General features: G+C 35.4%; 1 protein-coding gene across 1 annotated transcript in view; it reads right to left on the bottom strand.

Moving 5' to 3' along the window:
- The window catches only part of CFAP47 (cilia and flagella associated protein 47), a 259,804-nt gene that overhangs the window by 125,992 nt on the left and 111,177 nt on the right, over positions 1-22,635 (bottom strand). Inside the window, exons 46-49 of the mRNA XM_059840326.1 lie at positions 19,375-19,621; positions 15,685-15,828; positions 13,981-14,154; positions 4,467-4,578 (exon numbers count right to left, since the gene is read on the bottom strand). Of these exons, the coding sequence (XP_059696309.1) occupies positions 4,467-4,578; positions 13,981-14,154; positions 15,685-15,828; positions 19,375-19,621 (677 nt within the window). The remainder of the gene's footprint in view (positions 1-4,466; positions 4,579-13,980; positions 14,155-15,684; positions 15,829-19,374; positions 19,622-22,635) is intronic.

Raw genomic sequence — 22,635 nt, forward strand, 5'->3', positions numbered from 1 at the left:
TGGAAAAAAACCCCAGAAGGTTATATGGCCACAGAATTCATCACACAAATCTGAAAAGATATAGAAACATTTGGCTTATGGTTTAAATATACCAACATGAACTTAATAAGGTCTTGGGAGTGGGAGGAGGGGTTTTTATCTTTTGCTGGTTCTTTTCTAGCCAGTACGGTTGCCGCCACAGAAAAGTTCCACAAAAGAGATAAGATAAATTAACAAGATAAATGTAAATTATGTGGCTATTTGGCCAATTTTTTTTTTTATAGTTTTTCTATTGACCAAAAAAAAAAAAAAAAAGGATATTTACTGTAAGTTAGTACAAAACTTTGTAGCCTCTATTTTTCCTAGGTAAATTTCTGTGATGACACATATAAATCCTAAGGAGTTTCTGTAAATCCTACTACTTTTTGGTATACTAGGATTAAATTAATTGCTCCCTACAACAAAAAATGAGAGTCAACTTTAATACTCATACCAAGGAGAAATGAGCAGGTGGCAAATCCTGCTATCAACTATCAATCATACTTGGCTTTGTAGCATTTAATAAAGAGGTGATTTTTTTTTTTTGTTTATAATGCTCACTGCCTCTTAATGTGACAATGAAGGAGCCTGCAGCTCCTACTGCACAAGGAAGGAAGGAAAAGAAGGAAGGAAAAGAAGGAAGGAAAGGAGAAAGGGAAAGGAAAGGAGAAAGGAGAAAGGAGAAGGAAAAGGAGAAAGGAGAAAGGAGAAAGGAGAAAGGAGAAAGGAGAAAGGAGAAAGAAAGGAGAAAGGAGAAAGGAAAAGGAAAAGGAAAAGGAAAAGGAAAAGGAAAAGGAAAAGGAAAAGGAAAAGGAAAAGGAAAAGGAAAAGGAAAAGGAAAAGGAAAAGGAAAAGGAAAAGGAAAAGGAAAAGGAAAAGGAAAAGGAAAAGGAAAAGGAAAAGGAAAAGGAAAAGGAAAAGGAAAAGGAAAAGGAAAAGGAAAAGGAAAAGGAAAAGGAAAAGGAAAAGGAAAAGGAAAGGAAAGGAAAGGAAAGGAAAGGAAAGGAAAGGAAAGGAAAGGAAAGGAAAGGAAAGGAAAGGAAAGGAAAGGAAAGGAAAGGAAAGGAAAGGAAAGGAAAGGAAAGGAAAGGAAAGGAAAGGAAAGGAAAGGAAAGGAAAGGAAAGGAAAGGAAAGGAAAGGAAAGGAAAGGAAAGGAAAGGAATGGAATGGAATTAGGGAAAGGTGAGACATAAAGTTAGAAAGCTCCTTTCCAAATGCTAGGGGATTGTATGAATAAAAGGGCACTGACTATAAAAGGTTTGTGGGTTTTTTGCACAGGACATATTCAAGTATTATGAGTTTTGCTGTATTCTTGAAAAATTCTGGTCTATTCTGTGGAAAGCAGAAATAAAAATTTGATAAAATATAAAGCAATCTGTAGAAGATGTTTAATCTACTAAAGAAAATAGAGAACCTAAAGAAAATTGCTCAATTACTCAGAAAACAGACAGCTGAAGAATTTTATGTAGTGACAGAATCTTGTTTGAGGTGTTTATTTGCTATTATTTCAGTGTTAAAGCTGTCATACACCTAAAAACTAGCTGAAGCATGTAATATTAGCATTCTATTGGAATGCTTCCAGATGGGCTTTAGAAAATAACTGGGCCCATTTTTAGCTTAGCAACCATAAAACAGCAAGACAGAAAGCAAAAGCAGCATAATTTTGCAGCTATATAATTTTGGAAATAAAAGGACTTGGAAAGTAAATAAAAAATGCAAACCATTTGCCCAGCACAACTTCTATGGTAAAAGTCCTTTCATTAGAATTTATTTTAATATGAAAAAAAACAGTATTAGAACATAAAGTTTTATACTCACAAGTTAGGAAGTTCTAGACTTGAAATTATTCACCAGCACTAGGACAGAGTCCTCAGCTAGGTATCAAAATAATTGTTCTTTTTTCCTTGCAGGATAAAATTGACTCCCTCTGCAGACAGCTTTGGAGCACTGCTTTTTATTTTCTCATTCCAGCAGTTCACCCTATGGATTATTTTCTTCCTTCTAAACAAATTCACCAGACTGAATAAAGAATACTTCTTTTTTTGTTGGGGGGGGGGGGGGGGCGCAAGGGGAAGTGGTTAAATTATACTTTCCTTCTTTTCTTGTGTGTCTTGTATATTATCCTTATGAAAATATTATAGAACCTGGAAAGGATTAAGATTCCTGAGTATTGCCTAATTCCCACTTGAATCACCTACATCTAATCTGTGACTCTCAAGATCAGGCTGGCTGTTGAAATATCCTGAAAGCCAAAAATGCATTCATACTATATATATAAATATATATATATTTATAGTATCTTTGACATTGAAGTTTCTCAGGGCCTGGAAATTCTGCTCTGGAGAACAAATATGACTTGCCAGCCTTGCACAGTGTGATGCAGACAGACTTCCATTCTCCTTGAAGCCACAAAGAAAGCACTCCCTAACACGTTACCTTAGACAGGACACTTGGCAGTCAGGTTTACATCAAACCTAACATCAGACAGCAAAATCAGCTGCTGCTTTCCACACCTGTGATAGTGGCCTCTCTTCCCTCCACCCCTCTCCCTGCTACAGCAGCTGAATGATTAGAGAGTGTGCATGGATTTCTGTGAGAGAGCCAAACCTGTCTCTGTTCCAGGGAAAGAATGAACATGATTTCCTGAGGTAGTGATTAATGCAAGCCCTGAGCCAGGGGGTGGATTGCAGATAACTGGGCCCTGTCCTTTTCAAAGGATAACTTTACCCTTCTATCAAGTTATTTTAAAGTGTAAAATAAATGAACTTTTCTGAGAAGAAGGGCAGATGTGGCTTCCCAGCATTTGAACCAGTAACTTTTTGTTGGGTTAGAGAAACTGACTGTTCTCTCTTTTTTCACTCAGTGAACATATAATACTTCAAAACATAATGAAAACCATTGTGATAGAAGTCAAGGGAAGGAGAGAACATTGGAGATGTAGATCTGAACATGCCATTTACGTCCCTTTGAAGGCATGGCTTTTATCACCTGGTATTAATTTCCTCTCTGATAGATCCCTTGGAGCCTCTTCTACTGAAACTTTCATGATATATAAAAGAACTGGGGATTTTCTAAGGCAGAAGAAGAGACTCTTCCTAAATCTTTAATGCTTAAAAAAAAGCCATGTTAAAATATAGTACATCCTCAATATTTCCTGGTGCACATTTTTGATGGTTACAATTTCATTGAATGTTGATTCCTATTCATATAGCATGATTTGTGTTCCAGGGGTTCAGATCAGGGCACTGAAATCTTCCTATGGCTCGAGGCCAAACCTTGTTACAGGTATTAATTTCTTTGCACAAGTCACTTGTGAATTGAGATGGCATTATTAGTTACATTTTGCATATCAGGTACTAAAAACAAAATGGCCAAAGGAGCAAAGTAGTTTGACACCCTCAGGGACAAGATTTAATAGCTTTATAATGCTAAGAAAACAGCTGTCATTAATCTCAATTGACCAAGAATGTAGCAGAATCATGTGCTTGGAGTTAGGAACACACAAATTTTAAACTACAGACACTAAGCATTCTCTATTGAAAGATTTATCCATTATTGGGAAGTTCAGTTCCTGAGTGCTACTCAGTTCCTTTAGGATGATCTCCTCTGTTTCCATAATTCTTTCCCAGACTCCTTTGTACTTTTCTCTGCTGAGAGTTACTACAGTAGTTACCCTGCAGGGAAGGCAAACACTGACTGCACAGTTTCATTCTCAAAACCATGCTTTTCACATTATGAGCTAAGTAATGAGCACCATGGAATTTTAGAACCATTACCAAACATATGAAAATTATGAAATCTGAATTGTTATTAAAAAAGAAAATCAGGAAAAATATTAATGATGGGATGCATTTTTTAACATTGGTTAAAAATATCCAGAGTTTTACTATTGTATCATAAAATACAATTTTAAACATGGACGGATGCAAATTATGAACAATTTATTTTAGATCCCCCCAACCTCCACATATGTCAAAGAAAGAACCAAGTTCCCAGAATTCTATTTTTGTACTCTTGCCTTGTGGTCAACAGACTGCACATTAATTAAGGGAAAAAATCAAATTCTGGTCTCTGCCTTTACATCTTTGGTTCTAGTAGTGCTAACATATCTGAAGGGATTAAACAGGTTGTGGAAAATTAAACTTAGATCTACAAACCTGGTGATAATTCAAAAATCATTACTTCCTATTTAGTCAATTTTCATGAGACCAATTAAATGCATAAAGTTGTTCATATGCTGGCTTTTTTTAAGAACCTGACCACACATTTAGCAGTAAGATACCTTTAAAAATAAAAATATGAGCCAGCTTAAAAACCTAAATCACCAGTAATGACAACCTTACTTCCAGAAGAAAGGTTATGCAGAAAAAATGCAAGCATTAGGTGTAAGGAGATTTAGCCTGCTAATTTATAGGGATATTTTATATATTTGAGATCTAAATAGTACCTTGAAAGATTCCTCGTCTGCAGGGGGATATACTCAAAGTGTAAGCAGCAGTGTCCTCTGGGTTGACAGCCACATCAGGGGCACCACTCAGCATTGAGAGATTGGAATACACCTGGGGAAGACAAATCACATAGAGGAAAACTCATCAAAAACAACTAACTGTGTCAAGAGCACCATAGAGACAATATCCATTCTACCTGCTTTGGAGAGTAGAATAGAAAATGTGGTATCAGCAAGTCCTAAATTTTATACAAACAAAAGAATACACACTATAAGAGAAATGCAGGTATATACAGATCATAGCAAGCACAAATTTTGAAGTCATTGCTCAACATGATCAAAAGTATATTGCTCAGACCCTGGAACTGCTCACATATGCAGAGATTTGCACAGTTAGGCCCTTAATATTTTGCATACATTTTTGTTAGAAATATAACAAAGAGATTAAGCAGTACTGATCAATCTAAATAGACAGAGCAAAGCAAAATCTGAAGTGTCATTTTAACATCATTTGCTAGACCTCAAGTGATATTCAACTGTGCTTTTTGATATGTCACATTTTGTAAATGACACATACACAGGGCATGCATGGTAACTCTCAAGGCAATGGAGGCAATAGAATTTTAACATGCAGAACTTTAGATTTTGCAAACTGTAAAGCCCATTGGGACAATATAGGGTGAGTATTTTTTAATTGCATCTCATTTCTTTCTCTCTTGTACAGAGTTACTACAGAGGAATTCTCAGAGTAGCTGCTCATGGTGATGCCTTAGGATTTTAGCTTTTGTATTTTTGAAATTCTGCACTGCATTAGTATATGACTCTAAACTCTATATAGAGTCTTAGTTAACTGTCTTCACGTTTTGGTCACACAAAACAATCCTTCTAGGCCTGAAATTTAAGGACATCCTACTGCCTCAGGCCCTGAAAAGTATAAAGAAAAGTGAATTGTGGGGGACAAACTGGGGGAGTATGACGATTACCTGAAGCTGTAATTGGAGGGTTAACCCCTGATATGTAAATGGACCACACTTGTATCTGTCTGAAGAACTCAATACCATGGTCCATTTTGGGTGTAGCCCCTTGGGGAGGCTTCATCTGCCCTAAATGCACCTGAAGGCCCTTCATTAAACATATCTGCTTTTATTCTCTTAATTCTGTCTGGCCTCTGGTATTAGGTTAGCCAGGAAAAGGTATCAGGGAAAAAGGCATTTAGGTCCGAGGCGTCTCTGGGCAGAGCTGGCCTGTCAACCATCCAAGTGGATACCTGAGTTCTACAAAGATTTCTTTTGCAACACTAACAGCATTAGATGCACATTCATTTTTTAAGTAAACATATTTTCTTATTATTTTCTGTAGAAAATAAGCATATTCCTAAATCATCTTTTCTTCTGATACAATCATTGCCTAAAACACGTTACCTTTCACTGGTATTTATGTTACTGTAATTCCTTTTTCAGGTGCTGGTTCTTCTAAATCCAGAATTTCTATTCCAAGTAACAGATTAAAAAAACCTGAAAGGCAACAGTCTTCCTCTTCCCCAATAAATCTACATTTCAAACTGCATATTAAAAGTCCAGCAACCAGAAAGAATAAGAAGAGACTACTTGGCAAGAGGGGAAAAAAAGGCTAAAAAAGAGACAAATGAAAAGACTTGCTGAATTGGCACTTGGAGAAAAATAACTGGGAAAAAAATCCTTAAGTCGTTAACAAAGAGCAAAGCATAGGAAAGGTGGGGCTGTTACACACTGAAGATGGGGAAGATTCATTTATTAACATATAAACAATAAATTAGTCACACTCCTACATTTATGGACTTTTCCATTTCGGTTTACAATGAATGTAAAGAGTGAAGGATAAGTACCTAAAAATACAACTAGGATAATAAAAATGATAGCAAATTACTAGGGATAGAAATAAGATTAGTTTAAATAAGATTTCTATTTAAAGAAAAAGTAACATGGAGACAGAAACAGAAGCAGGATAAATGTGATTAATTTTAATTGGATAAAAAGCAGAAGGGTAGGGTAATACAGTTCTATCAAAGACTGGACTTATCAGACAAGTTTCTACCAAAAGATTTCAAAGTAAAAGGAACACTACTGGCATGGCTGACTATAACAAAAATGAAATGCCTCTGGACTGCTGATGAGTAAATATGGAACAGAAGTTTGATTTCCAGTCATTTATGAGAAATTTTGCTCACTTTTTCAGAGTAGTGAACTAACAGAAGCTAAATTATTTTAAAATGAAGTTTTAATCCTAAGGAAGCACCTGTGTAACCAAACAGGAAAAGATTGAGTAGAAGCAATGAAATGATGTCAGTACACACACGGTCACTGCTTCAGTGCTTGAATCCAGATCCTGTACCAAGAGACATGAAGGAATTCTCCCTTCCCTGTCCTGCATCAGATTAAATCTTTTGGGACCAGATGCTCACTAAAACTTGTACACAACTGATGCTGACCTCAGTCTGCAGTCACCTTTCCAACTGCCATCATTAAACTCATATTCCTCAAGCTGCACACTACTCCAGAACTATAACACAAATAGTCACCATCTTATTGAGGAATCACCCTCATTCCTTTACCAACCCTATTTGTCTCTCAGCCAACTTCCAAGCAGTGGTAATGACAATACAGTCTCCTACTTCCAACCTCCTGAGAAGGTTTATGGTTGTGACAGACATCACTCACCAGGTACCTCTCATGTGGTCCTTAAATACAATTTTGTCTTGCTCCAATGGCCACGTGATTTATCAGCCCTGTTACTGAGACTAATTAAAATGATCAACCTCAAATGACAAATGGATACTAAAAGTTCATGCCCACGCTTGCCCATGCACACAGGCAATTTCTCCTAATATCAGAATTCATACTGAGACTCATTCTCATTTGTTCACAGACATTTGGGATTCTAATATGGCATAATGTTGTATAACATGTCTCTGCTAACTGCAGGTCTATTACAAAATAACAATACATCCAGGAATACTCAGAAAGGGAAAAAGTTGGAGAATTTTAAAGTACACATAGAGCAAAGTCCAGAAATTGCAGATTTATATAACAATAAGTAGTTGCAAAGATTTTGTAAGTCTAGAGGAAAGCTTTGACGCAACAAAAGAATTTATACACAGTAAGCCTTAGGTAAACTTTATTCTGAGTATCAGAGAGAGAGCTATTTCTTATTAAAATGCATTTCTATGAGGATTATATGTAAGAACAGGACACAATTTTAGTCGCAGATGTAGCACTGAATAACCTTATATCATATAATAATCTACAACACTGTGTTCTCAAAGGTACCTCAATATGCCTAACAGAATCTTCTATGGATCACTACTGTTAGGCAAATACATTTTGAAGGAAGAAAATAGGGCATAAATTGGGGTGCTTTTATCAACAACAAAAATAATATTGACTTACAAGCTATTCAAAATTAGTCAAGATATGGAATTACTTCTCCCAGTTAGTGGGAGAGGCAGTTTGTCAGCTTCTGCCCGGATATGCAATCAGAGGACAATGAACAATTACAGGCAGATTGACCAGAACCCACACCAAGGGTGGGGCTGCAGAGATCTGTACTTACACACTGTATTTATTCTGAGGGAAACAGGCAGATCTGCAGATAAACACTGAGGAACACAAAAAATTTATCAGGCATAAATAACTGCATAAATAATAAATAAAAATTAGTTTCTTAAAATATCTTACATCACTATCACTCAGGAAACTAGAATTGCAGAATAACTCAATGGAACCAAAATGTAAATTATTATTTAAATTTTCATTGTGACGGTGCACAGCATTTGCTCAAATCAATCCATACCCAAGGATTTGGTATTTTTAAATCTAGTATTTTTACTAGATTTTTAAATTCTAGTATTCTCCATTTTCTTATATATCAAGTCATTATTTACACACAGCCAGAAAGTATAAATGGAGTACATGTATAAAATGCTGCAATTTAAAACTAATTTATCAGCCACTGGTTTGAAAACTCATTCTGCAGAACTGTAATATGGCTATTTAACATGAACAGAAATGGAAAACCAAATTTCAAAATTACAGTAACTTTTTCCAGATGAATAACCAAATAAGCATGACTCCAAAAACTTAAAGGCAAAGTGATAAATGGATGTAGAACATAGTCAAATATACTTAAACTTCATTGTGTCTTAGTATAACAAAGTTAGACAGTAATACATTCAAGGTTTCCATTTGAAAATTGTTTCTCAGGTCTGTTTAACAACACTGAGAGGCTCTACTTAGCAAAAAGTTAATGCTCTTTGACTCTAGGCCAGAACCTGATCTGTAGGAGTCTCTGATCAATGTGACAACCAGACTCTTCACAAAACTCTCAAGAATGGCAGTTTTCCAAAACAAGCCCCCATTACTTTCCCTCATCCACCTTTCAGTGCAAACTTCCCAAATTCCTGAGTCACTAGGAACCCATTTAATTCTTGCAATCACTCTTATTTTGCCACCAGCAAGTTACCACACTGAAGTAAAACATCTTTGCATTGCTCTGAGGATATTCCCCAAATAATTCCTGCCTGTTGAGCAACAATCTGGAGTTCTACGTAATGAAAAATGCTACACAATCCAGATTTGTTCCTAACCCAGGCCACCTGTCAAGACCACTAACACATTTCAAGAAACAAATTTGACCTAAGAACTTGCTATGCCCTTAATTGATCTAGAAATTTCACAAGTTATCAAAAAACACCTGGCAACAACTACAGGTATTCTGAAATTCTGTAGGCCTTTGAACCATTCATTATTGCTAAGAAGATTGCCTTTTCTTTAGTGAAAAGAACCCCTGTTACAGAAATTCTGGTAGATGCAGAGGAAGCCAAAGGAATTGAAATTGAAAGGACAGATAAAAATTGAAGCATTATGGAATACACAGATCCACTTGTTGCTAAAGAATATAAGCTTGACCTTGAACAACCAGGTTACTGCACTTGCACTGAATTTATTCTCAGAAAATCTCAGCTACATTACCAAACAAGAGTTAGGCTGAACAGGGAAGCCCCTCTTTAAAGGTTTATGGTACACAATTTTATTACTGGGAGGCATTTTTTTAAAAATACCTAGCCTTCATGACATTGTCTTGGTGACATTGTAAAAACCCAAAATGGATACATAGAGAATAGACGTAAAAAAGCTGAAAAACAAGGGATTTCTTTTTTTCTTTTTCATTATGTATTTATTCTACAATTTTATAAAATACTAATAGTTTGTATAACCTAATGCCTGAAAGGTAATTTAACTGGGTCTTGAGATTCCTCTGGAGAATTTACTTTACTGGAATCTATTTTGAACTGCAATGAGAAAAACAGTTGCACAGTTTTATATTTTTATTGCAAAACCATGCCTTGAAAGAATTAGGCACCTTTATAGCTAAAGTTTCTATCAGAGGTATCATTAGAAAGAGCCATCAACACATCAGACAATTATTTATATCCAGTTGACAAAGATTTATATAAATAAAAAAGAAAATTGCATTCAAAGTTTTGTCACAAGACAAAGAGATTGGATTTTCATAAAAATCCTTTACACCTCCTCCTCTTGTCATAGGAATTGAATGTAATTTTACAGACACGAAAATCCATTTACACTGCAGTCACTTACCTTCTATTAATTCATCATCAGAGAAGGATGTGCTCTCTGGCTGATGTTATATATGCACAAATTCTTTATGAATTCTGTTGTGATTTTTTTTTTTCATATGCAGGAGTAAGTTAATCACAAGGAAGACAATTTTTTGTAAGATCCCCTCGAACCAACCACGAAGAGCACAGTGGCAGCAGTTCCCTAAGGAACTACACATCAATCAGTGGAAAGGAATTCATAAAACCATTCAAATTTTTCAAGGGAATTTATGGAAATTGTCTTTTTAATCATGGAAAGCTTTGTGAGCATTGAAAGTGTTTTGCTTAGAAGTTTTAAATGTAGACTGATGGAGCCATGCACATGACCTCCCCTGAATTGCAAAGGCACTTCTTCCCTCCCCAGCTCTAGGTCCACTCTAATAGTTGCACAGACAATCAAACCACATATATAAAAATTATTGCTGCTCCAGACATAAACCCTCTGTATATGATTGAAAAAGAAAAAAAAATTATTCAGCTGGAAGAGGGCTGTCTTTCTGCAGTAAAGGCAAGGACTATTTCCTTCTTCTTCCTTCTAGACTTAGATTTCATTTTAAATAGTCACTTTTGCAGTAGTAGCCTAATTTTGGCTTAGGCTATTAGAAAAATACAGCAAATATGAGAAACAGAGTAGCATATATATAATGTAATTGTATTTTTTAATGAAATGAGGGGTTTTGTTAAGTTTGTAGTTTAATATATTCAGTTATTAAAATGAAAAAGTGGAGCTAAATTTACACCTCCAAGGCAAAATTAACAAAGTATTGGCTCAGCTAAATTACTTGTTGTTAAGCATTCATCGTGTAGTAAATTGTTTATGGACATGCCTGTAAATTATTATGTTTGTCAGCTACTGGCACATCTCATACCATTCTTGATATAGCTTGAGCTTTATTACTTCAGTAAATGAAATTCTTGTGGGTTTTTTTTAATATCATGTGCATCCCAGTTAATCTCTGAGAAATTGCTTCATATGGTGGATATACTCCAGCAATACAGTGTATGGGGCACATCAACCAATCAATCCAATAATGAAGATATTCATTAGCCAACAAAATTACAAAAGATTCCATCAAAACAAAAACATCCAAAACGATTACTTCTTGTATTATCTTTGCTCTGTCTGCCAAGACTGACAACATTTCCTCTACCTAATCACCAACTAAGCTACAGCACAATACAGAAAACTGTCAAAAATGCTGGATTAAACAGGAGGAGGAGTTATTGGGCTGCCAGCAACTGCTCCCAGGGGAAACACAAAGATAAAACCAGTGCTCTGCTTCACCACAGACTACCCAGATATTACAGTAACCAGGCAGCATGGAATCAACAACAGCAACAAAATCAGAATAACTTCATTTTCCCGTTGCCCTTTGTGCTATATACATCTGAGTAAATAAAGTCTATTTGGCATTTCCAACAAGGCTGTGGGTCACAATTCCCTCTTAGAGGAGGTTTTCTGAATTCCTCTAATAACTACAGATACCTGTGATCATGTTCTGGATTTAGTGATTAAATCCTAATTTACAGGCAGACTGTTTTGGAAATAAAAGCAAGCAAATGATCTTTGCTCACTCCAATAGCACAAGACACTACATGACATCTGCTGGAGAGTGCTGGAAGTGATTAATATTGTTTGCTTTGTGGAGGGGACAGCTTCCAGACTCCAGCAGGCTTTGCAACCATGCCTTTTCCAGCAATTCCAGCCCACCTTGCTCCAACAACTGTTCTGCAACTGCTCCTGGCTAAGAACCTCGTATAGAGAAAATGCATTATTCACACTGAGTAATTTATTTTATGCACACATGCATGAAATAGCTGACCCTACTATTTCTCTCCCAAAGGTCCCAGAGCTAAAAGAGCACACACAGTTGGATTGTCAAGCAGTATTTCACAGAGATGAAAAAATAACAAAACCCCTCCACACCACAAAACCAAATTTCAGGGCCCAGAGAACACCCTCAAGGAGATCAAAGTTCAGTCAGACAGAGCTCACCCTGGAACAGTTACAACTATCATAAATTCATTTAATGCAATATTTCTGAAAAACACATACAATGAATAATTTTAATGTATTCATTTTGAACTTCGTTATTTCTGTACCTTTCACTTACATTGGCACAAAAAAAAAATTGAGTTCACACAAAATAGGAAAGCAGAAAAAATAGTTCTGTTGCCAAAAAGATTCACTTCCTCCAGAGATAAAAGTACAAATATATCAGAAATGCAAATGCATTCACATCTGAAAAACTAAACTGTTGAAAATAAAAATTTCAAAGCTGGTGATGCCCAAAAAATTAATTTCTTACTTTGTTTTGGGGATGATAATAAGTCAAAAAATAGGAATGTGAACCTGAACCTTTCTGTGATATATGAAGTTTACTAAATGTAGATAGACCTGTGAAAGTAGAAACTTGGAAAACTGGAGACTAGCAAGAAGACATCCAAGGAAGGATTTTCACATTGGCATGAATTATCATTACTTAATAGAACACTGCTGCTGGTATATACATGATCTCTCATTATATCTTACATTCAAATCATTACCTTTCAATTTGAATAAAGCAGCATTTGGACCTATTGGCACCAAGGCAGACAACAAAATCACTCATTTTGCAAGTCCACACCACAAAGCTAGCCAGATTTTATCTTCTAGCATGTATATTGTCCTATTTTCAACCCTTCCACAGAAGAAAAACTAAACATATATATATATTTACAGATACTGACAATTGTTAGCTGGCACTCCCTTGCATTGCTTCAATAGATGGAGCCTTCCTGGCAAACACTGTATGGCCATAATATCTGGATGCTATCTACTCTAGATTTAAATGCCATGATAGAGACACAAATATGGATTTTCATGAGCAAGATCCAAGATGTTCCTGCTCAGGATTTCTCTGAAGCTGAGAGGAAAAGCAGAAATTCATCTTTGTTGCCCTAATCTGCCTTCTGCCTCTGCTGGCATAGGACATGGGATCCAATACATAGGTGCAGAAGGTGAGGAATGCCACAGAAAGAGTTTTATCACTTCCAAATTAAACATACAGACAAGATAAATAGTAGAAAAATCAGTACTACAACAGTGGTTTTAAATAGGAAAATGTGTTTGTGTAAACAGAGTTATAAAATATAGTTAATGGAAAGTATGAAAAATAATTATTACATTTAATAGTAAAAATATGTTATTGAGCAAGGAAATAGATAGAACTGTATTTCTTAAGAATTTTTATTAACCTCTTCAGTGACCTGTTGCCTTTCAACAACTCCAGTGATTACCTTTGAAATTTTTCTTTTATCAGCAAACACAAAAAGCATTCCCAACATCCTCCAACATTGCTGGAACAACAGCTGGGCAATAGACAGTAACTGGGCCAGGCCACTGGGCCATGAGAAATTCATGTGTAGTGAGGTCACGCTGCAATCCTTCCCTTAGGAGGATAATAATTTTTGTCTTTTTCATGTAATATTCAATATTTTATGAAGGTTTTAGGAACCCAGTAATTCTCAGGCCCCTTCTTTGATTTCAAAACTGATGGACTTGGCCATAGATTTGAAATTGGAGAAGGAAAGATTAGCAAATGAACAGAGAACAATTGTAGAAGTGTTGTCTCCTCAAAAACCAGACTGAAACACAAAGAAATCTTATTTCCCATCAAGCACACAGTAAAATCATGCATTATCTCACAGATTTCCTGACTATAAACATATCCATATACTATGAACTATAGAAAATTTTCTCATGGACACATGAATTTTATTAGTCTATCTGCAATTACAGCAATTGTTGCTACTGTAATACATAATGTATCAGTCCTTGTCAGAAAAATATTTGTCACACTCTTGCAAAAAAATTACCTTGTATTTTAGCATCTTCTTGGTATAATTGTGCACCCATAAGATTTTATGAGCCACCTTTCCCACTTGGCACTCTATCACAATGCAATCCTGAGGCAGAGGTTTCTTCCCTATTCCCTTAAGACTAAAGATGTTCTGAGTTCCAGCTGTAATATTTTTCAGAGTAAGCTTTCCCTATGACAAAGAAAGGAGAAAAAAGAAGTTGTTTCATTACTCTACAAGTCCCCTTTGGCTACCAAAGCAACTCCTTTAGTTTATTTATCTCAAATCTAGATGACTCAGAATGCTTACAAGAAAGGCCTCCTATTGACTTTCCTAGTTCTTTAATGAACCCATTGCTAAACAGAGAAGTAAACCAGAGAAACAAAACCTTTTATTTTAAATTTTTCTAAACCATGAAATTCAACAACATAAAGTTTTCATATTTCTAGGGTTTCCACTTTTTGGCTTCTCCCTGAAAAACAAACATCTCCAAGAACATATGATCTCATGCCTCCTTGTCTCCTATAATATTTAACTTTGCACACAGAATATTTTTACCTGTCCTATGAGCACAGGGTTGAGCCTGGAGAAAAGGAGACCCAAGGGAAGTGCATTGCTCTCTACAAACACCTGAAAGGAGCTTGTAGTGAGGTGGGGGTGGGTCTCTTCTCTGTCTCAAGGGAAAGGTTGAAAGGAAATGGCCTCAATTTGTGCCAGGAAAGGTTCAGATTAGACATTAGAAAAAGGTTTTTACTGAAAGAGTGGTTAGGCATTGGAATAAGTTCCCAAGTTGTGGAGTCACCATCTCAGGAGACATCTGGATGTGGCACTTGGGACATGGTTTAGGGGTAACTATGGTGGTGTTGGGTTGACAGCTGGACTAGATAATCTCAGAGGTCTTTTCCAACCTGGATGATTTTGTTATTCAGCTAAAATGTCTTCCATAATCATTTGTCCTCAAAGGATTCAGGGCTTTTGGCTTTTAATAATTTTACAATACTGGATGCCTAAACTGCATTATATTTGGTTGGTAACACATGCAGAAGGGTTACTTATACTTCAAAGAACTTTTTTTTTTTTCATCTTTGGCAGTTCACATATTTCAATAGCAACTTGCAGTCAAAATCTCTCAGCTGGGACAAAGACAAAGCCACAAAAACAGCTTCTTGCTAAAGGTGTTATAGGCTTTGCTCTGCTTGTCATTTTAGCATTTGGAAAAGTGATTACTCTGATGGCAAAAGCAGCTGTGAAATGGTGGCTTAACTTATTAATAAAGTACTCATCACATAAATTAATTTGTGATGTAGGCATGGAATGAGAAATACCACCTAATAATTTAGGTAATGAAATACAATTTATTATAAGTATTTCCATCCAGGATAACAAGATATATTTTTGTGATAAAAGATCAGAATTTTACAGAATAACTGTAGGATTGAAGGATTTCACAGAAATGAATGGAATTGAAGAATATAATAGAAAATTAAATAAAGAAGACATGAAAATATGCAGTGGGGAAATCTATCATACCTAATTTTAAGATTTACAAAGTTAGTTCATTTGTGTTTTTACTTCAGATAGTAGTAAATCTTACCCTTTCTTTTTCTCAAGCAGTTGCTTTAATATTAGTAACTGTCTAAAGGCTTTCATAATTTGGATGCTGGTGATAATTTTTTTGGTGAAAGCATCCTTTTCAAATGTTGAAACTGGATTCTCTCTTACCATTATTACACTCTCAGCAATGGGCTTGAACGTGAGCGGATAGGGAACTGTTCCACCTACGGGCACACAGATTACAGGAGGGCCATGAAAACCCTGTCCTTCCAAAACTGCTTCAAACCTCCAGTCCTCACTGGATATGTTACTCTGAAAGATGTAAATCAAAGTTGTAAATTAGATTATGCCTTTAAATTTTTTAATGTGCATTTCAACTTTCACTTGCAGCTTTCACTGCATCAGAGGACAATTCTAATTTGCTCCAAGTACTGGCTCAGAGTGCCTTTGGGAAGAATAAAAGCAGTGTATTTTAAAAATTAAATAAGCTAATAATAAATCTGTTATTCCTGGCAGCCAGAGGTACAGAACCCCTACTTTCAGGACCAATACTGTCAGCAGGAATACTCATAAGAAAACACGAGCATGATCTAGGTCAGGATGGAATTTGCAAGTATCATTATAAACATTTATAAGTATCTTTATGATGCTGTTTAATGCTTGGCAAAATTCTGTTCCTATACCATCTGTAAAAAATCTTGGTGCACCCCTTTTAAGTGCTGATGTGGTGTGATGGCATGCATTGCCTCATTTGGCCACTGACAATGTTACAGGATCAGTCTTATGAATTGAAAATTCCATCTCCAAAGGAGAATTTACAGTCCTGTATTCTCAGAATCTGATCTTTCAAAAGACTAAGCTACTTTAAAGAATGCCTAATCCTAAGCAAGATGAGCCTGAGCCTATTTAAGAACCATGTTTATCTTGCACCCAGATAAATCACAAGACTGCTTGATTATGGTAAAAAGTAGGATATTTCATAATACAAGCTTAGAGGCTGTGTAAAAGTAGTAGAACTAAAATAATGTTATTCAGCCTCCTAATAATTGAAAGAACCAGATGACCAAACATTCAGTCTAGAAAAAAGAAATATTAACAGTCATCTGAAAGATAAAATAAACTGTCATTCCTGAGCTAATTCATGCCTTTTCAAATAGAGACAAATTATCTCATCTTGTCTATGAAAAAAAAGGAGGTAATCTTTTGACCTGTAATGGTCTTCATCCATGGAAAATTGTCTACAAACAGAGATAAAGAATGGATTTCAGGGAATAGAGATGATACTCCAGTCTTTGTTTCTGCCATGAAAGTCCCAGGAACAACCAGCCTGTGTTCATCAGAGCTAATCCAGAGCTACTCACAATTGCAGTTCCATATATATAAGCTTTGATCAATATGTATGATTAATGCTTCAGTGTTAGGTGTTAAATTTCTCAGTAGCTGAGCACCTAGGCCTGCATATTGCATATTCCAGAATGTTGAGGTTTGTGTAGTGTCTCAGTTTTACCAAAAACTTGCATCACCATGTCTCCAATTCTGTAATAACAATGACATCATCTCTGGTAGAAAGCACAAAAGAAAAAAAGTATGATGTCCTTGTGCCAAGGATAAAATGAAAGGGAAAAAAAAGACAACAAAAGGGGGTTTTTTACTATCATGCTTTTTTATCTCCACAATATCAGGAAATGCTTTATCCCCTTGAAAACCAGCTGACCAGGTGTAAAATTAGCAGGTCATCGTTCTCTGCTAATCTAACATTTTAAAACTTGGGATTGAGGAAAAGCATCATCAGGATTGGTCTAGGTTCTAGAGGAAGGCCATGAAATTTTGGGTGCTTATGTTGTTTTATTTTCAGTGTTTTCTAGTACTATTGGTATCAGATGTCTCCTTTATCCACAGTAGTGATGATTGCATCAATATGTAACACAAATATTTCTTCTTTATCTCTAACACAAAAACTTGTCATCTGGAGAAATGTAGTCGACAAACATGGTCATTGTGAAATTCTTTTGTAACAAATCCTTCTAACACAGGAATTTGTCTGAAAATGTCCTCTAAAGAAAGCTATTAAGAACAACAATAAACATTAGAAAAGGAAAAGAAAATATTTGTTAAATTCTATTCCTTTATACTTGTTCATTAATGGCTTTAATTAATTAATCATCTAATTCCTACAGGATCTCTGCTTGATGTAAAATCTTGTCCAAAGCCTGTCAAGTGATTTAATTTAAACACAATTAGTGCTAAGGGAGTCAGAATCTCCTCACAGGATTGTAGCTGGTTCAACCCAAGGTACCTAATAATTGTCTTGGACCTATACCTGGAGAGTCTTAAAGGCAGAGATGGAAGAGTTACATTCATTTCATGCGTGAGAAAATTATGGAAACTCCACAAGAAACTAATCAGGATCTCAGATTCAGCTGAGTTCTTATTCTGTTTCTGTCTCTAATTCACTGTGTGGCTTTAAGCTGACCAGCTGATCATTTCATCTGCTCCATTTATAAAGTGTTCCACCTAACACACATTATGACTGTTAGGTTGCTTGTGCCTGTAAAAAGTGCTTTGAGCACTAAATATTTGGTTCAAGGAGCTACTTCCAGCAGATTGAATAGCTCCATCTTCAGTTCCACAATGAGCATGTCTTTTTCCACTGAATATTTAATAAAATTTAAATGACAAATACAATACTGCTAATAAAAATATAAAAATATGGGAGACATTCTGGTAGACGGAGAAGCTCCAACTAGGAGTGTATACAGAAATGTAAAGTATCTAACTCCTAAAATGTGAACACTCTGAAATGAAAAATAAATCCATCAGAAGAATAATGCAAATCTGTTTAGAAAGTGTCTGTTTAAACAAAGTAGAAAATCCCTTTACCCTTCTGTGTTATGTAGCAGTTGTTTTTATGCTAATGTAACATTTTAAAAAATCAATGTTTAATACATAAATTATTAATATGTTAAAACTTGTGTGCAAGAAGAGACAGCACTATATATGGTTTCCTTTAATTTTCTTTTTTCTTTTCTGATGTACTAGTCCCTTGTATAGTCTCAAAATTTCACAGAGCATTCAGCATGGTCTTTCCCCAGATATTCAGTCTTCTTGTTTGAATCTGCCCCCACTCTTTTGACTACAAAATCTCAAAATAATTTCTCTATAAATTAGCTCACTAGTATTCCTTAGTGGCTCTACAAGCAAAAGTAGATAGACCAAACTGTAGTTCAGATCTCAGGAAATCTTTTACTGGTTCTGTCTCTTAAAGAATCTTTATTCCTTCTCTCACAGCTTAAGTTCCTTCCCTAAAATTTTGGGGTTGTTTTTTTTTTTGTTGTTGTTTTATTTTAAAGTTCTCTAAAATTTGACTAATAATTTTCTGAGAGAGATGATATTGTACTCCTCTCTCTGATCTTACTTCCCATGTGCCAAGGGTTTCATACACAAAGTAGATATTCTGACTATGCTTACCACGTTTTTTAAACTGTATGTAATCTAGTTCTTGCATTTTATTCCTCAGCATGTCTCCTTCTTTTCCTTCAGAAATAGAGTATTTATTCCCTAGATCAAATAACTACTTTTTTCACTGTCATTGTGATAACATTATTTAATAACAGACTAAAATTTTTGAGAAGAAAAATATCAAAATTTAGTCCATCAAACTAATAATTAACTTGAAGTAAATTATTTTCCCAACAGGTTTTACTTTATCTACAACATGGACTTTGAGCAATAATTCTCATGTTAATATTTACATCCATTTCTGCATTTCAGGACTGTAAATTTTAACAGTATTGATCTGAAATCCACTTTTTTAAATCCTGAGTGTTAGTTTAGTTACCAGTAGAGGAATGAACTTACAATTGGAATTTCCTGAGTCACTGTCTGGTAAGCTGGAATTAGAAATTCGAGCTGTGCATCAGCCTGGTCTGCATTCACCACACACTCAATCTCATAGACACGAATATCACAGGATGACTTCAGAAGAATCTGACAGTGGTAGGAACCAGGTTTCTTAGGAGTGAATTTTATAGGAAACTCAACTGCATCAATCCCACCTAAAAAAAAATAAATAAATAAAATTGTGCTGTTGTAAAGCTTTTCAGGAGTATTGAATTCACAAGCAGAATCTAAAGAGGTTTCCAATAAACTGTAGGAGAGTCCTCAAAGCAGTATATGCAAAAATTTCTTGGAAATTTTTAGAACAGAATTTTAGGAGTGTTAACATATAAGTTAGTTTCCTAAAAATGGTATATTGAAGCATGCAAACAATATTTTCTATTGATTTTATTAGTGCACAGAGAGAGATATTTTAAAATATCTCTCAAATGTAGTAGAAGAATTTAACATCTATGAATTTCTGTAAAAAATTTAAAAACTATACAAGCTACTACACGTTTGTCAAGTGCTGCTATCAGAGATATCAGTGATAGTACAGCATATTTGGCTGAGTATCCCCAACAATTACTGAAATTATGTTAAATGTAGTAGTCCTCAGACAACTCATTAGACCTTTTTTTATGACACTTTTTGAATTCAAAGTCTGAGTTTCCAAAATTGACAGGTGTGTCCAAGTTGAAATAGATTCATGCCAAGTCCCACTTTCCCAATCTGCAGCACACAGGGAAAAGTCCCCACTGTAATCCCCAGAGCAAGGAAGAAGAAAAGCAAATGCAAAGCTGTCCATCTCTGCACAGAGCCAGGTCTAACAAGTCTGCTGCAAAGATTTCCTCCTCTGTGCTTGCTTACAGAAAAGATCAAAATCTTGCCCAGGATTTTAAGTAGCCCTTGTGGGATACATTCCAAAGGAGAAAAGAAGGTACATGAGGAACTCCATGATGGCCAAAGAGTTCCCCAGTCCCAGAGTCTAAGAAACCTGAAAAACCACATGAAGACTGCAGCTGTAAAAACTGTAATTTTACATGTAAAAAAGACTGATTCCCTTCACTGCTTTCCAAAGTTAGAAACCCATGCCTAAAGCTGGAAAAAGATGGGAAGGAAAGTCAGAGACAAGGTTCTTGAAGAAAGATGGTGTACTGAAAGGCCCATAATATTTCTGCATGAGTTTTACTTTCTTGCACTGAATGAAAATTTTAATCACTAACAACTAGGGTTATTTTTGCCTGAGCTGGATCCATATTTAAAGGCATGCTTTCAAACAGAAATGCATCCTACAGAAAAATTTCAAAAGAAAAACCCTAAAAAGTCCATTTCATAATTATAATATTTAGTACAGCATTACTTTAGCAAAAAAAAAATTCTTGTGCATTAGAAAATATATTTTAAATAAATCAGTTGAATAACTTAAATATTATGCTCAATTACAATGAATCAAAAGGAAAACAAGTAAATTGGTTCTATTTATTTAACATGGTAAGTATCTTCTGTAGTGATACATGGTTCCTCCACATCAAAATAACTACAGAAATTATTTGTCTTCAAATTACAGGTGAAGATTGAGTTTTTTCCCTTCAAAATATTTTTTTTTATTCAGCAAAATAAACTGGGCTTAAAAATGTCTCAGCTTAGTGTCACCGACATGTTTTATGAAAAATCCTCTCCTTAGGATATTTCCTCCTGAGAAGCTGAGAGGCCTCAGGAACAAACTGTAAACAATTCTTATCTGCTGCTGTGGAATGCAACAGGTGGATCTGTGATTGGTCTCATCTGGTTGTTTCTAATTAATGGCCAATCACAGTCCAGCTGTCTGGACTGTCTCAGTCAGAGACAAAACTTTGTGATTCAATCCTTTTCTATTCTTAGCAAGCCTTCTGATATTCTTTTCTTCTATTCTATTCTGATATACTTTTCTTCTATTCTTTTAGCATAGTTTTTAATATAATATATATCATAAAATAATAAATCAAGCCTTCTGAACACAGAGTCAACTTTCTCGTCTCTTCCCTCATCCTGGAACCCCTGCGAAGAGCGTCTCAGCTTAGCATGTTTTGTTCTCTCAGTCTCATAAGACATTCAACAAAGATTAATTCAGGGATATATCCAAAGATTTAATGAACATAATCCATGGGGCCACAACTGGCTTACCTAACAATTTCTGAGAAAAGTGTCAACAGTAAGCCATGGGCATCATTTATTTAATTCCCATGTATCAGGAAGCAGAGCCTGCATCCGTCAAAAAGAATGAGGCTGCAAGCATTTCTTCAACAGTGAAAAGTCAGGCAGAGCAACACAGGGGTTTGCTACAGTTCCCATCCTACTCAGGATTTTCATTGTTTCACAGGGAAGCATTTCATGTGAAATAAGCTGACAGTTTTATTTTCCAGATTTATGTCTGACAAATGCCTACAGGAAACATTCACTTGATCATATTGGGTTTTGTTGAGAGACAGTTGTCAAAACAGGGGTATTTGCAAAAACTAAACTTTCAGGGTGCAATTTCACCATGAATTGTTGGAAAACTAAATTACATCACTGGTCATGCCCTCTGGCCTTTTGTGCCGTTTATTTATTGCAAAATACAATCTGATCATCAAAACTAACAAAGTTCATGTCCTCTGGTTCTAAAAAATCTTATAACTCATCATTTTAGAGCTGCCTGCATTCAAATTAAGTCCTTTAACTGCATTAGCCTTCAAACAGTACCTTTCAAGAAAAGTCATGACAGTTGTTTTGACATTAAAATGTAAGAAAAAACATTCTGTAAGGTAGTACTAATGGCCTTTAGTAATCACTGTTTAGCCTTATTATAAATCGTGGGAGGATGAAATGAGTAAAAATAGAAATGCTATTCTTCCACACCACAACCTGTTGTCATAATTTGTGAAGGTAGGAAAGTATGGGCCTTCAGCAGATCATCAAATAATTGCACATTATATTAGCTTTTGTTCAGCAATGGTTATTCTATCTATTCAGAATTTCAAAGCTAAATTTCTCACTGATTTATCTCAGTCTCTGACACTATGTGTGTCTCACAAACAACTGGTTACATCAACTTCAACGCTGAATTTGCAGGTCTGGAGTCCTAGAAGGTTAAATAAGCAACCATAATTAAGAATCCAGACTCTTCTGACTTCTGCTTATATATATTAGGTCTTCAAATGGGTTCATCTGAATTAGAACACCACTCAACTCATTAGTCTGGAAAAAGCAACTACTCTTTTA

Source organism: Haemorhous mexicanus, chromosome 2 (genome assembly GCF_027477595.1).
Source record: "Haemorhous mexicanus isolate bHaeMex1 chromosome 2, bHaeMex1.pri, whole genome shotgun sequence".
Classification (NCBI taxonomy): Eukaryota; Metazoa; Chordata; class Aves; order Passeriformes; family Fringillidae; genus Haemorhous; species Haemorhous mexicanus.